Consider the following 13,099-nt stretch of genomic DNA (forward strand, 5'->3'; position numbering starts at 1 on the left):
TGGTCTTTGCTATTGTCTATCGCCTTAGCTGCAGCTGCGCATGCAGCCTTCTCGTCCCCAAGAATGGGGTTGGCCCTGCGCTATAGTCGACTGGTATATCGATTGATTTGTAGGCTGCTCTTAATGCAGGGGCGAAGATGCGTGTGAACCGGTTGGTTAGTACTGTACTATTGTGTGGATGGCATGCGGTGTCACCGTGTCTGTCCATCCATACCATAGTTTACTGGGGATCCCTCTGATTGTATCTGAGACAGGTATGCAGCTGGCCCGATGGGGGTTTCGGATTCATTCGGGCTTCGCTTGAGGCAACCAGGCAATGGAATCTCTGGAGAGGTCTAGTGATCGATAGTATTCAAGCGTAATTGAAGAGAGTGGTCATGGATGCATGTTCATTTTCTGCCTTGAGACTGAAACCATTACCACATCTATTGCGAACATACAGAAAAATCCATCCGATCCGTCAACCTCTATAAACTCGTCGATCAGCCCAGTGCAACGCCTTTGATTTTGCAATATGGTAAAACTCCGTGGATGTAATTCGAGAAACCCATCTGGTCCAGACCAGACAATGATAATGTATCCAGCGTACGACATGAGAAACGATCAATTGAAACAGTGACATGGCTGTGAAGAAAAAGCTGAAAAAGCTTTGTTGCTCACCGACCGACCGACCGATGCGTAATTTCGAAGCCGTCCGAAAGTAGTCTGCAATCTTCAGATATTTCAGACATTCGATTAACCTTGCAGACTAAGATTGACGATCCGCAGGTAGTTGTCGAATGAAGGATAGACGTGTCCGTTTGCAGGTGTTGGATAATGTCCATTTGCTGGGGGAGATGTTTCCGGCCTCACAGTATTCGCCCATCAGGAGAATAACAGAGCCAAAATTTAGTAAATCTCCACCAATCCACCATCGCAAACCCTAGAGGAACATCAATTCTTCAACCGACAGGTCTGACCGTATCGTTTCAGGAAATCAAGAAGATTATTTGCTTGTCGAAAAGATCCAGAAAAGAAGTACACTTCGGCCATGGTGCAGTGTAGTAAGTGGTACGAAATCTGATATCTAAATGCAATGTCAAACCTCGAACCGACAAAGAATAAGCGTCCTGATTCCAATGCGCCGTTTGTTTCTGTCCTACCAAGCGGCCTATCACTGCGGTTCGGTGTTCCGACTAAGAGCTGATGGGCCTAAATGGGTTATACGATTGAGCGATGGCGATGACATGGCGGAATACTGGCCATTAGACAGGGCGTGCGATTGAGACTGGAACATCATAGCATTCTCCCTTTGCCGACGCTCTTCCTGTTCAGGAGTCATAGATTTCACTGGTGGTGGAATGGGCGCGTCGGGCGAACTTCTGCCCATCAATTTCGGGCTTGGCTCCAGTCTTTGAATTGGAGGCAGGATTGGGGCCCCGACAAGGCTGCCCGAGGTCATGGGTCGGGGAGACTGTTTGGTTGGGCTAATGCCAGAAAGTGGTACGCCATGCGAGCTCTGCGGGGGCGAGGACCTGCTGCCACTAGGAGTTGCCGCTGAGAAAGATGGCCGACCGCTGTGGATCGAAGAAAAGGAGGCATTATTGCCAGCGTCGGGCCGCGAAGCCCGATGTTGTCCAAAGGGCGTCCAGGGAGCTGAGCCATCCGAGGGACCTGAAGTTGGGAATCCCGCAAGCGGACCAACATCATGATTGCCCTGGGTGGGAGACATTGAGGGACGGTTCTGGATAGGAGAGGGAAGATTCGGGCTCTGAGCTGAGTGGGCAGACGATGGCCGTCCAGAATGGAAAGAACTGCCACCAAAGGTGCCTCGACTGATAGGAGGGAGGTTGGTAGCTTGTGAGATGGAAGGCAGCTTGGAAGGCAGTCCCTGGGAAGAAGGTGCAAAGCCATTCATGCCCTTCATCGGCGATGACGGAGGCCGAGAGTCGCTAACCGGAGCTGACTGTTCGTGGGTAACGTGCTGGGGGCGACGTTCAGGCGATGATGGCACAATAGCCGCTGCCTGAGTTGAATTTGAAGATGGCGCGTGTGGCTGTACCTTCGATGGCTTTGAAGGAGAACCCATTTGTGCGGTATTCGTTTCTTCTGACCCTTGATGATGGTGGGTTGCCAAAGTAGTGGACGGTGGTGAGGAACCGATTTTGAACTTCAATGGTGGGATTTTCGGCAGCTTCGCCTCTTCCTCTCGTCGCTTGCAGTCCTGACAGACGAAGTGGAAATCTTCGCGCTCGGCATCATCCTGCGCAATACCTAGACACTTGCTATGCTGCCACACATTGCACCTTTCGCACGCTACGCTATGTGAGCCATCATCCTGTTTCCTTGTTAGCAAGTTACGGCTGATACAAATGACTGTCATCAGGCCATTCCATACCAGATTTTCCCCATGAACTCCACAACCTGAACAGTCAAAAATCCACTGATCATCTGATTGAAGCTCCTCCAAGTTTTTCCTCTGCTTCTCCATTTCAGCCTTGAGCTGCCTTTCAGACAATCTGCTCTCACCCCTTTCGAGTCTCTCCTGTTCTTCTGCGATTCTCCGGAGTTCAGCTTCATGTAGCAGACGCTTTCGTTCGCGCTCTTTGATGCGCTGCTCACGCGTCATCATCCGAGTGCGTCGTTCTTCCTCCATCTTGCTCAGCCTTTCCTCTTCCTTGCGCGCCGCAGCCAAATCCGCCTCGTACTTCCGAGCTGCTTCGGCTGCCTCTCGCTCCTGTCGCTCCCTCTCGGCCTTCTGAGCGAGCCGACCCGACCGTTTAGCGCCTGCAAGCAACTGCATGTTCAGGAGCTCCTTCTCACGCTTGGCTCGCTTCCGCTGCAGAGCTTCTTCCTCCTTCTCGATGACCGGCAGCACGTGCTCCACGATCCTATCCCGCAGTATCTTCTCGTCGGGATCTTTGGTCTTGCGAATCGGGTCCAAGAAGCGGTGATAGTCCTCCAATGTGATGGCGATACATTCCCACTTCATCCCTTTGAAGGGATCCATAGCAACGCCGTCGTCGACATTGTCAGTGTCTTCATCGAACTCTTCAATGGGCGCCGTGCCTGAGACTTTTCGTCGCTTGGAGGCCCGTGATGCTCTGGCGCTTCGACTCTTCGGCTTCGACTTGGCAGGCTTTGGAGGAGGGATATCAGGATCGGTACGACGGTACAACCGGTTGTCGTCTAGAACGTAATAGTAGCGGCCTTCACGGTCATATCCTAATTCTTCAATGCGCTGCAACGTATCAGCATTTCTGTGGAAGAGCAAGATAGACAGCTAATGACGGGAGGATACCCACCCATTGTGTTTGGTCAATCTCTTTCTGCTCTGGCATCTTTTCGCGGACGCGATCGGGGTTCCAAAAAGTCCAAACAGACAGCTGATGGAGAACACGAAGCTTTAGAAATACGTCAAACTCCAAGAATTTGTTCGGGACCTCGTCGTAACCGAAGGGGTTGGGCAGATGGGGAGCTTTGGCATTGTATTGGCGTCGCGTATATTCGTCGAAGTTCTCGAACCTAGATTCAAGACCTTCCGTCAGCCGAGGCGACATAGAGAATGATAAGAGACCGTTCACATACGTAAGACCACGATGCGACGAGACCCATTTGAGAAGACAGAGTCCAATCTCCATAAGCTTTTCCGATGGTTCAGGTTTGAGGCATTCGGTCTCCAAATCCTAGCAAGGGAGGGAAGACAATAATCAGCTTTTGCAAGAAAGAAGGGCGACAGATAGCATGAAACTGTCGCTTGCGCTATATGGAGCTGCGCAGGATCATAGTAAGGATAACACTCACATCAATTCCAAAGTCTTCGTCAATCTTCATGACTTTACCAAAAATCGCGATATACTGCATGAGGTTCGCAAATTCCCAGCAACTCCGAAGACGGCTCAGCAAGCCATCTTCTTCAGATGGCTGCTCCGGAGCTGCGTCCACCTCGGAGCGGGTGCGCTTTCGCGATACCATGGAGGCGGTTCGAGACCATTCAAGGCGCCGTAGCGCAGATGAGAATCCAAGAAGGCGCAGGGTTCAATGGGTGGGACAACCTGATCTTTGCCTAGATTAGAGAATTGTATCTGCGAGACAAGTGCTGTTGGATGAATATTAATGACTTCAGTCCATAATCAGTAAAGTGTTGTAAATGTCCTTGGTTGGAAGGGCGGCGGGCAGACACGGCGGAAGTTTTTCCAGGGCGCGAGACAGTGATGAGCTCAGAGGGAGGCGCGTCGAAACAGGGGACGCCGTCAGGTGATTGTGGTCCAGACTAATTACACCCGATAAGGCACTCCACGGTAGATCGAGAGTCAAGTTCCTAGGAAACCGGGAAGGTGTATATTAGAACGGAATTAAAACACTTTTATAAAGAAAAGATGTATTGACCACAGTGTTTGACAAAATCCCAGGGCAAACATTGATGAGATCTCAACACTTCTTAACTGCATATCTCGCGAGATATGCAGTCTCGCGAGAAAACAGTTCCACAGCATCCATCATGAACAAAAACTTATATATTGGTATCTCTTGCTCAAAAGAGGGTCTATCTCAATGGTATACGGATTGGTAAAGGAATCATGAATGAAGAGAAGGAAAATGCGCAAAAGAGAAGATAGCACCCAACCATATCCACGCCACCGAGCAGCCTTGTACCATTGCAATGAAAGATCAGCAGATGAAAAAGGACAGATGACAGAACCCGTACAAGAAGGCAAGAACAATGAAGGGGACGAAATGGAACCAGAGAATTGATACACTCGAACACAAATGATCACTCAAGCACCAAGTCACCGAAATGAAACCAACTCAGATGATCACGAAGAAAAAAAGGAAATAGAGCTTTTCTTGAATCGAAACCATGGTCTCGTCGATCATGTCCTCCTCTTTGCTTTTCCTGTTTCAATGTGTAGAAATCGCAATTTTGAACACTATTTGCGCCGTGTAATCCGTCTTCGCCTAGAAACCGTCCCATGCATGTCGTAAGGTGGCAAATATACCAAGCATATTAGATGATGAAGGATACTTTTTGTCGCCTACATGGTGACTCCCGGAGCGCCGTCGGAAACATTATCAGAGAGATTGATAAGAAGCTGTGCAAGGCAGCGCTTCGTGGCCGCATCGTCGCGGAGGACAGAGGAGAAGGTGGCGTCGCGAAGCGGTTCGGGGAGGCACTGGCGTAGAGCTTCACGAGCCCTGCTGTTGTCACTGAGACTAATGCGATGTTAGCACATGAAATCCAATCGGCAGGCTATTGCGAGCATGTCGAAACTCAGAGGTCTGGACTTACCGAAGGAAGCAGCGGACAACATGTTTCAGCAATCTCACAGTCTGTTGCTCCACAAGCTGGGTCACCATATTGCTCAGAACCGTTCCCACAGCGTAAAAACGTTCGTATGTAGCGCAAATGTATGCAAGACCGATATCGTCAAGAAGAATTTTCTGTACAATGAAAATGGCGACGGTTTTGCTAAGCTCCGAACCTGTCTCCATAATGCGAAGGCACAGAGGGATGATCTCGGTCGTTAGGAGGAAGTTGATCACATCGGACGAATCATTCTTCACCAACGCCCCGATGACTCCCAGTGAAGTAAGGCGCAGGTATTCAAAAGGTCGGGACTTCGAAGTTGTATTGAGAAATGGGTAAAGAAAAAGAGGGATATGAGCTGGAAGGCGAAGTAGTCATCAGCAATGCTGTCTCAGTGCATGCAAGTAAATCAAGAGTGAGGAAATACCGTTCAAAAAAAGAGTGCGAGTCTCGTTGTGAGAGGCAACACATTGTAACAAAGCCAGCGCATTGCAAACTCGATTCGACGCCGCAGCGGTCAACTGGGAAGGGTTGAGCAGGGGATAAACGGAGATAATTTCCTGGAGTAGAGCAGTCATGACTCCTTCGAGAGAACGTTAGTGCTGAGCGTTCAAGTAATCAACTCCGCAGAATCACGGGTGAAAGTCTGAAGTCATACCAAATGAATGCCAGATGACCAGCGCCAACTCGGGAACCTGCTCTCTCTTCTTGCTGAGTTCCATCAGGGCCGCCTCCCGACGATTCGGATCAAGCAGCTCTGCAACCCAAATGAAGACCTTTCTGTTCTCATCGCTGATGCCACCATCCATGACCGACACCGCACCGGACAGAGCGCTTTCTCCATTCAAGGCTCCGGCACCGGCACCTTGCGCTGCGTTCCCAGCACCACCGTTTCCAGTCATAGCGATGCGATTATAATGATGCTGTTGAGCGGCAGCCGCTGCGGCGGCAGCAGCCTGAACTTGAGCATGTTGAGCCACCAACGACGAATGCTGCTGTTGGGCTTGGTGGGGATGGGGCTGGGCCGGATGGTGCTGTTGCTGTTGCTGTTGCTGTTGTTGCTGTTGCTGATGCTGCAGCCAAGAAGGATCAGCCTGCGGATACTGATGCTGGTGGGAAAAGACGTGCTGAGACTGTGTCTGAAGCATGGCGGGCCGACGGAGGATGGGAGACTGTTAAGCCTCAGGGGATTAACCGTGAGTAGTACCCTGAGCGACTAATGGAGATGGGGATCGGACGGTGAAGCGTCGCGAGGATAGGTTAGTTCAGATTGTCAAGCAGGAAACTCGGAAGTGTAATTCATGGATAAATCTCTGCTGACAGGAGTCAGATGTAGCGTGACTGGCAGAGGTTGTGAATATGAAGTATAGAGAGCAGAAGTCGGAGTGATAGACAGAGAGGGAGAGTTATTGAAGAGGGAAGTTCGGACTTCGGGAGGCGGGCGGGGAGCGCGCAAGTTGAGTTTAGGCGGTTTAGTTGGTTTGCGACTTTGAAGAAGAAGAAGGGTCGGGTCTTGTGTGTTGTGGAGCCTCCACTAGTACTACTGGTATGAATCTTGGCTTTCCTCTGCAAAATAAGATCAAGAACTCTTCACTTCTCATCTCTCTCTTTCTGCTGGCTTCATATCTACCATCAATAGCTGTTCTTTAAGCCCATTCAGAAGCTGCTTCGAGAGCTTGCATTCCTACTATACATAACCTAACTAAATAAAGTACCGAGTTGCAGGTTACACTGAAGGGCGCACGAGTTAGTCCGGCAGGTGCATGACTATAAAGACCCTTGCTCTCACCCTCGCCAAGTTGGGGCATCAGGAATTCAATTTGCCCCTTGGCAATCTTGAATCAGAATGCATGAAAACATAACTTAGGCGACAAGGGTACCTGCGTCCAGAGGCCCTCTTCAGCTTCCAGCTCATGATGCTTGGATGTCTCTGTCCCAAGACAAAATCTATAGCATCTTATTTGCGTGGCAGGTCAAATAACCCTGCACTGGTCAGGATCCGTTGGATTGCTGGGCTTCGTTATTGCCGTATAACTCGGGTCGTTCGCATTCGTTGCTCATATTTACATCATTTTTCTCGTCCAATCCGTCAGGGTCATAAAGGTAAAAAGTAATCACACGAAGATAATTGTCACACATGTCCGTCTCAGAAATCGCAAATGGAGACACCAAAGGAAAAAGAGCAAGCATAATTATAAAATACAAGGCCAGCGCCGATCCATGCATTATCCATTGTTCGGGAAGCTCCTTGAGAAAGTTCAGTCATTCGCAGGGAGACGGAGGATTCATGTTCGAAAATGTCGTCGGGTCATTTGGAGCAAGTCATTAAATCATGATCGTCGTGAGCGTGTGCGAGATCTTCTGGACCGTCTCGTGTCTCTCGTTCGCCTATCCGAGCTTTCGCTACCTACAACGCAGACGGTTAGCTACTGACGGTCAATTTGGAGGATCGAAGGAGACATACTTGCGCTGGTGTAGTAGTCGGAGTAATAATAGTAAGAGCTCGGGTAAGTGTAATCACTCTTCTCGTCTTGATCCTTGCGCCTCCTCAAGCCTAGACACAGCGCAAGGGCGCCGAGAATAATGCCAATGGTCGCCAGACTTCCCCATCTGGACTTCTTTTCGCCTCTTTCTGAGGCGGCTGGCCGAGTACCAAACCAGGTACGCCCTTCGGGTTTGCTTCCATGCGCATGATGATGGTATCGCTCTTCGACGTACGTCGTATCCTTTCTCTTCCTTCTACCAGGACAAAGGCAGGCGAACAGGGCGTCTAGAGCTCCCTTGCAACACAGACAGGCGCATAGCAGGAGCAAAAGGAAAACGCCAGCAATTACGCCGATGACTATGCCCGCAATCGCGCCACCGCTCAGTCCTCCTCCGGCAGCATGGACTCCGATCAAAGTTGCGCCGTCTGTTCCCACAGGTGGAATGAAACCTTGTGTGGTCGTCGCAGATGCGGTCTGAGTCAGAGTCGACTGGCTCGTTCCCCGTACTGGAGGCGTCGCAGTGGCTGTTGCCCATATCGATGAACTTCCCACAATGCACTGATCGTTGGCGCAGACATACGCAGCACCACAGCATGTACTGCCGCAAGCCGTTTCGCCGAGGTCGGCTCTGCAACTGGTCGAGCTCGTTGCGGTAGCTATCAGGCTACTCCACGTAGAAGTAATCGTCTGGGTATCCGTCTCGGTGATAACGTAGGTAGTGGTGTAGTATTCCCAGGTCCCGCCGCTGCCGCTCGATGAGTCCAAACAAACTGCTTGTCCTTTACTATTGGTACCACAGGTCTGGCTTGATGTGCAGCATAGCTGGCCGTAATAGCCGCAAGGGTTCGCACAGCGCTTCTCGAGACTGGCCTCTTCGAGTTCCAGCGGGGTCGCAGCGGATAGTCGTAGTTGACTCAGAACAGCCAGAATGGAGATCGCTGGCCGTACTATACGAAATGTCTTCATGGCGAAGCAGCAGTTTCGAAGATCCTTGAACAACAAGCGCAAAGTAACGATCAGTCGCCCACACTGGACTGTTAGCTGTGATCTCTAACCAACCCAGCTTGGGCCCGTCACTTGTTGTGCAGTCGACCAGCTCAGAGGCAGTGACACTTTTGACAAGATATAGTTCGGATAGTTCCGATAGCAGGAATGCGATAAAGCAGATTCCACGAGGTTTCTAAAACGAATGGAATGTAGAAATGTTGCGATAATGATCAAAGTAAGCGAAAATGTTTCTATGAAGAGGAAAGAATGGAAGATTGAGAAGCGATCCGGAAGCTCGTGGAGGTCTGACTGTCGAGACTGAGCACAACTCCCAGCCTCCCCAAACCCAACCACCGGATTTCCTGATACCAACGACCAATCGCTACAACACAGCCGATGCACGCTATATTGCAATAACTCAGATTCGGACACTACCTGGAAATCTAGGAGGCTGGGAATCAATTCATATTTTCCTTGTTCTGTCCTATCAGCATTTCTCATAATAACTGGGCATCATCCGCCGTCGGTGTGATTGGCATCAACATCACTGCCCCTCACATGGAATCATCCCCGCTCTTTTGGGTGCCGTCCCTGACAGCATCACTCCTAGGTCACTGCGTTCGACTCTTATGATTGCCTGACTTCAACGGCCGGCGAGACTTACTCAGACCGTCAGACGGGCGAGTGACCGTCTAGAAGGTCCACCAACAGAAGATCCCAGAATTACCCGGCCTCAGTATATCGACTAGCAACGAATTGCATCAGCTCGATGCAGGACTGTCCACATCGGGCTTTCCAATGCGTCAACTTTTTTTTTCCATCGATACGGACCTTTTTGTCTCCGGTCTTTGGGCTAGCTAATGTATCTAGGCTCACTGACGTGTCGGCTGCTCGGACTCGAATCACCAGAGCGGTGTACTGATGTACTTTGTACTCATGTAGGAACACATCTTCAGGCAATCCGGAGACGCTAATACCTTGAAAACCCGAAAGCTTGATAATGTTGGAATCTCGGGCACGAGATTGGGCATTTCCTGCGCATGGGCAAGGCATTGAGTTTCCCTGCATCAACCATTTCAGGCCGCACTCGATCAAGTCGATTCCGATCAACCAATAATTCTGAGTGAAGGGATTTTCACAAGGAGCCTGGTGAATCAGTCGATCAACCCGATTGCATGAACAGTATGTACAATCCCATTCAAATGATCGTCAGAGATAAGGTAGGGTGGTGAAACTCTATCGAGTCAATCTGGTTCTGCTCGTCATGTTGATCGATGAAAGTATCTCGTCTTCTATATACAAGCATATTGGGAAACATGTCGCCATCTCAAATACATGCGTACATAACATAAGTATCATCAGTCAATCGTTTCATGGGTCATCCAAAGCGTAAAAGAGAAAAAGGGTCGTGACAACAGGCCAATATGTACGATGCCCTGTTGGAACTCCTGGCAAACAAACTTAGCAGGGCGTCTCATATTGTCGACCTCATAGTTCAGCGCCGCAAAGGCTCAGATAAACATTCCCGCCACACCAACGACCATACCAAAAACTAAGTCCTGCAAGCTGGAGGCCCGGCCTGGTACAGCAATGTTCTGGTTGCTTCCTCCCGTGCTATACGTGCCGCAGTACCCCAGGTTGAGCCCATGGCAAGCAGCTTGACTCAGACTCGAGCAAACAGACGCGGCGGCCGTTGCACCACCACCCACAACCGTGACACCTGCACCGCCTCCTGCGACGGTGACTCCGTAGCGACCTCCAAGTGACGAAGTGCACTGCGAATACTCGCTTTGACAAAGGGACCAGTATGACGAGCATACGCCTGCATTGGGGAATGTGGTGGGGACGTAGATGAACGGATAAGCCCCAGTCAACGTAGAGCCGGTTATTGTAGCGTCGCTGGTAGTCGTGGTCGGTGTCGCGGTTGCGGTTCCAGGAAATCTAAAGCTGGTCCCGGTGCCGGTGGACGACCCCGTAAGACTTCCCGTGCATTTTGCCCCGGTAGGGCAGCAAGCGATATTGTCGGCGGCGTCTCGAGAGCAGATGGAGTCGCTTCTGCAGCAAACGTCGGAATGGCCTAGGTTGGTGCAAGGATCGTAACCCCCCGGGCAATTATTATCGGCGCGCTTCAGAATTTGTAAGACATCGTATGCTCTTTTGCTGGTTTCTGCGAATTGCGGGGGTGAGAATGGCAATGTCTCTATAGATAGGACCGTGGAAGCGAGGAATGTGGCCGTGATCCACAATGAAGCCTTCATTTTGGTTGCCAGAGGCTGCAATTCGCCCACTGGACCCTATCACAGCCCAGCTGTGCTGATGACTGTCGGAAACAACGATTATAACGACGTTCCAAGTATGGTTCTGGAGATTCGATGCCAATGGGGCGATGGATTTGGCGGCTAACAACAAATGACTTCTAGAAGTAGTAAACCAAACAATTAGTATTGTTTGGGCGGGTGATAGATAGTAACTGCACGAGAAATCGACTATCCAAAATGAATGATCACTGGGACTTTAACAAACTCACAATTTCTTCTTGCTTGAATCTTATCATTTGAAGCACTCAGATCGGTCAACGAAATGGAGAGCGAGGCGTGGATCATGTATGCTGCCCTTCCAGCACAGTCTCCACCAGCATCCCTGCCACAGCAACGGGCCATCATGTCCGACGGCCAACCGTAGAATCCCTGCCCACCTGTACCTTTCTTCCTGTTGGTTCTGCTGTTGGAAATTCAATAACTTATTTTGGGCTCTCAGAGTCTTCGAGAAATACATTTGTTTGGTTGACCTTCTTTTCGAGATGTCATTGTTGGTTCTGGCCACAGCGACCACCTAAGTACTAGTGGTTAATTGCCCTACTGACCTTTAGCACTGGCGGACTGGCCTTATTGGTATCGTCATAGCTTTGAGGTACGAAATGCTCAAGTAGACTGACTGTTCTCCAGCCTATGCTGTTTCAGTCTCTGCAGAATAATGGCAATCATAGTCAACGACAACACTGGTACGTATAATGTGATTCCTATGAATTAGTGATAATTTTGAGTAGATGACTCTGTCATCGAGACCCAGTTGTAATGTGTATTATTCGACCCTACTTTGTTTCGTTGTTGTCCATTAGGCACTAACCTCTGGCTGTCTAATATCGGCTGATGTAACTGATATTTGTATCATGATCAGCCCTTGGTTCAGAACCATATGCTTTGAGTCAAGCTTGAGGTTTTTGCTTCCCTGCAATCATTGTCGCACTTACTTACCCTTCACTTTTCTGCGGGGATTTTGTAGTCATTTGAAGTATATAAATCCTGACTACGTCATGAGATAACCTCAACCTGCGATTGATCCGCAAGACACAAGCAGATAGCGAGTAGGCACATGACTTACATATCTCCATTATCCCACTTAACTAACTATTGCAAAGTAAAATAAGGTCTTCGAGACCTAAGATAGATCTGTAACTCTCATGAGCCCGAGCCCTATGCCCTATGTAGCCATATTTGGTAATTTCCCCTTACCGCCTGGCCATCGGAGGAGCTCGGGCCAAGTATGGATTCATGGGGTACAACTCGGTCCGTTTGTATCGTTCAACTCCACGCCAAATGCATTGAAGATCCACGAATAGTTTGGGCAAACACAAATGCTTGGGGAAACTTCATAGTTACAAGCTCCAGAGTACTCGCCGCTACCGCACTGAACACGGACTTCCCAAGTAATTGATCTAAAGGACGCCAATCTTCCCCTCATCAACTACCCCTCCTCTGCCCTCATCGACATGTCCATCCCCAACGAAGCTCTTCAGAAGGTACGAGTCACTACGCGCATATATCTCTACTATTTCGCCTCCTAACACTGGATTTATAGCTGTTGCAAGAGATTGAAGCTCAAGCGATCAGCTCGCAGCAACAGATTGGCGTAACCAAGGCACAGATCACGGCAAAGCAGAAGAACATCCGACTCCTCGAATTGACCTCGAAGGAAATTGTATCACTACCTAAAGACACAAAGATCTACGAGGGAGTTGGGAAAATGTGAGTGCAGGTCCCGCGTGGCTAAAAAAAGCCTCGGCTGCCCTAAAGGGTAAGGATGTCGAGACAAGGCTGACTGTTCCTGTCTGTAGGTTCGTGGCAGTTCCGATGGACACGGTTGACAAGCGGTTAGCGACCGAAAGCACTGAGCTGAAAACAGACATTGAGGGTCTTGAGAAGAAATTGAATTATCTCGAGATGACGCACAAGAACAGTCGTGAAAATCTGGAGCAGATTCTGAAGTCTGGTGGACGAGCATGATTAATGAGAGTCAAACACAATATCACATGTGCACGACAAGTCGGCAGACAACAACT

General features: G+C 49.8%; 5 protein-coding genes across 5 annotated transcripts; 1 reads left to right on the top strand and 4 right to left on the bottom strand.

The window, feature by feature from the left end:
- Positions 1-1,153: 1,153 nt before the first annotated feature.
- Positions 1,154-3,954, bottom strand: CDV56_109597 (putative PHD finger domain protein; the record flags this gene model as incomplete). The annotated part of the gene is made up of 5 exons (XM_026763216.1): positions 1,154-2,317; positions 2,378-3,220; positions 3,285-3,504; positions 3,568-3,665; positions 3,784-3,954. The coding sequence occupies 5 exons, from the start codon at positions 3,952-3,954 to the stop codon at positions 1,154-1,156; spliced, it is 2,496 nt and encodes an 831-aa protein (XP_026619060.1).
- Positions 3,955-5,015: 1,061 nt separating this feature from the next.
- On the bottom strand, positions 5,016-6,435 carry RCD1 (Rcd1-like cell differentiation family protein; the record flags this gene model as incomplete). The annotated part of the gene is made up of 4 exons (XM_026763221.1): positions 5,016-5,193; positions 5,270-5,645; positions 5,715-5,870; positions 5,946-6,435. 4 exons carry the CDS (start codon positions 6,433-6,435, stop codon positions 5,016-5,018), a joined length of 1,200 nt encoding a protein of 399 aa, XP_026619061.1.
- Positions 6,436-7,713: 1,278 nt separating this feature from the next.
- Positions 7,714-8,739, bottom strand: CDV56_109609 (uncharacterized protein; the record flags this gene model as incomplete). Its single annotated transcript, XM_026763228.1, has 1 exon — positions 7,714-8,739. One exon carries the CDS (start codon positions 8,737-8,739, stop codon positions 7,714-7,716), a length of 1,026 nt encoding a protein of 341 aa, XP_026619062.1.
- A 1,532-nt stretch (positions 8,740-10,271) lies between these two features.
- On the bottom strand, positions 10,272-11,018 carry CDV56_109616 (uncharacterized protein; the record flags this gene model as incomplete). The annotated part of the gene is made up of 1 exon (XM_026763235.1): positions 10,272-11,018. The coding sequence occupies one exon, from the start codon at positions 11,016-11,018 to the stop codon at positions 10,272-10,274; it is 747 nt and encodes a 248-aa protein (XP_026619063.1).
- A 1,511-nt stretch (positions 11,019-12,529) lies between these two features.
- CDV56_109622 (putative prefoldin subunit 1) lies at positions 12,530-13,043 on the top strand (the record flags this gene model as incomplete). Its single annotated transcript, XM_026763241.1, has 3 exons — positions 12,530-12,559; positions 12,619-12,785; positions 12,875-13,043. The coding sequence occupies 3 exons, from the start codon at positions 12,530-12,532 to the stop codon at positions 13,041-13,043; spliced, it is 366 nt and encodes a 121-aa protein (XP_026619064.1).
- Positions 13,044-13,099: the final 56 nt, after the last annotated feature.

The sequence above is a fragment of the Aspergillus thermomutatus genome, assembly GCF_002237265.1.
Source record: "Aspergillus thermomutatus strain HMR AF 39 chromosome Unknown NODE_1, whole genome shotgun sequence".
NCBI classification, from domain to species: Eukaryota; Fungi; Ascomycota; class Eurotiomycetes; order Eurotiales; family Aspergillaceae; genus Aspergillus; species Aspergillus thermomutatus.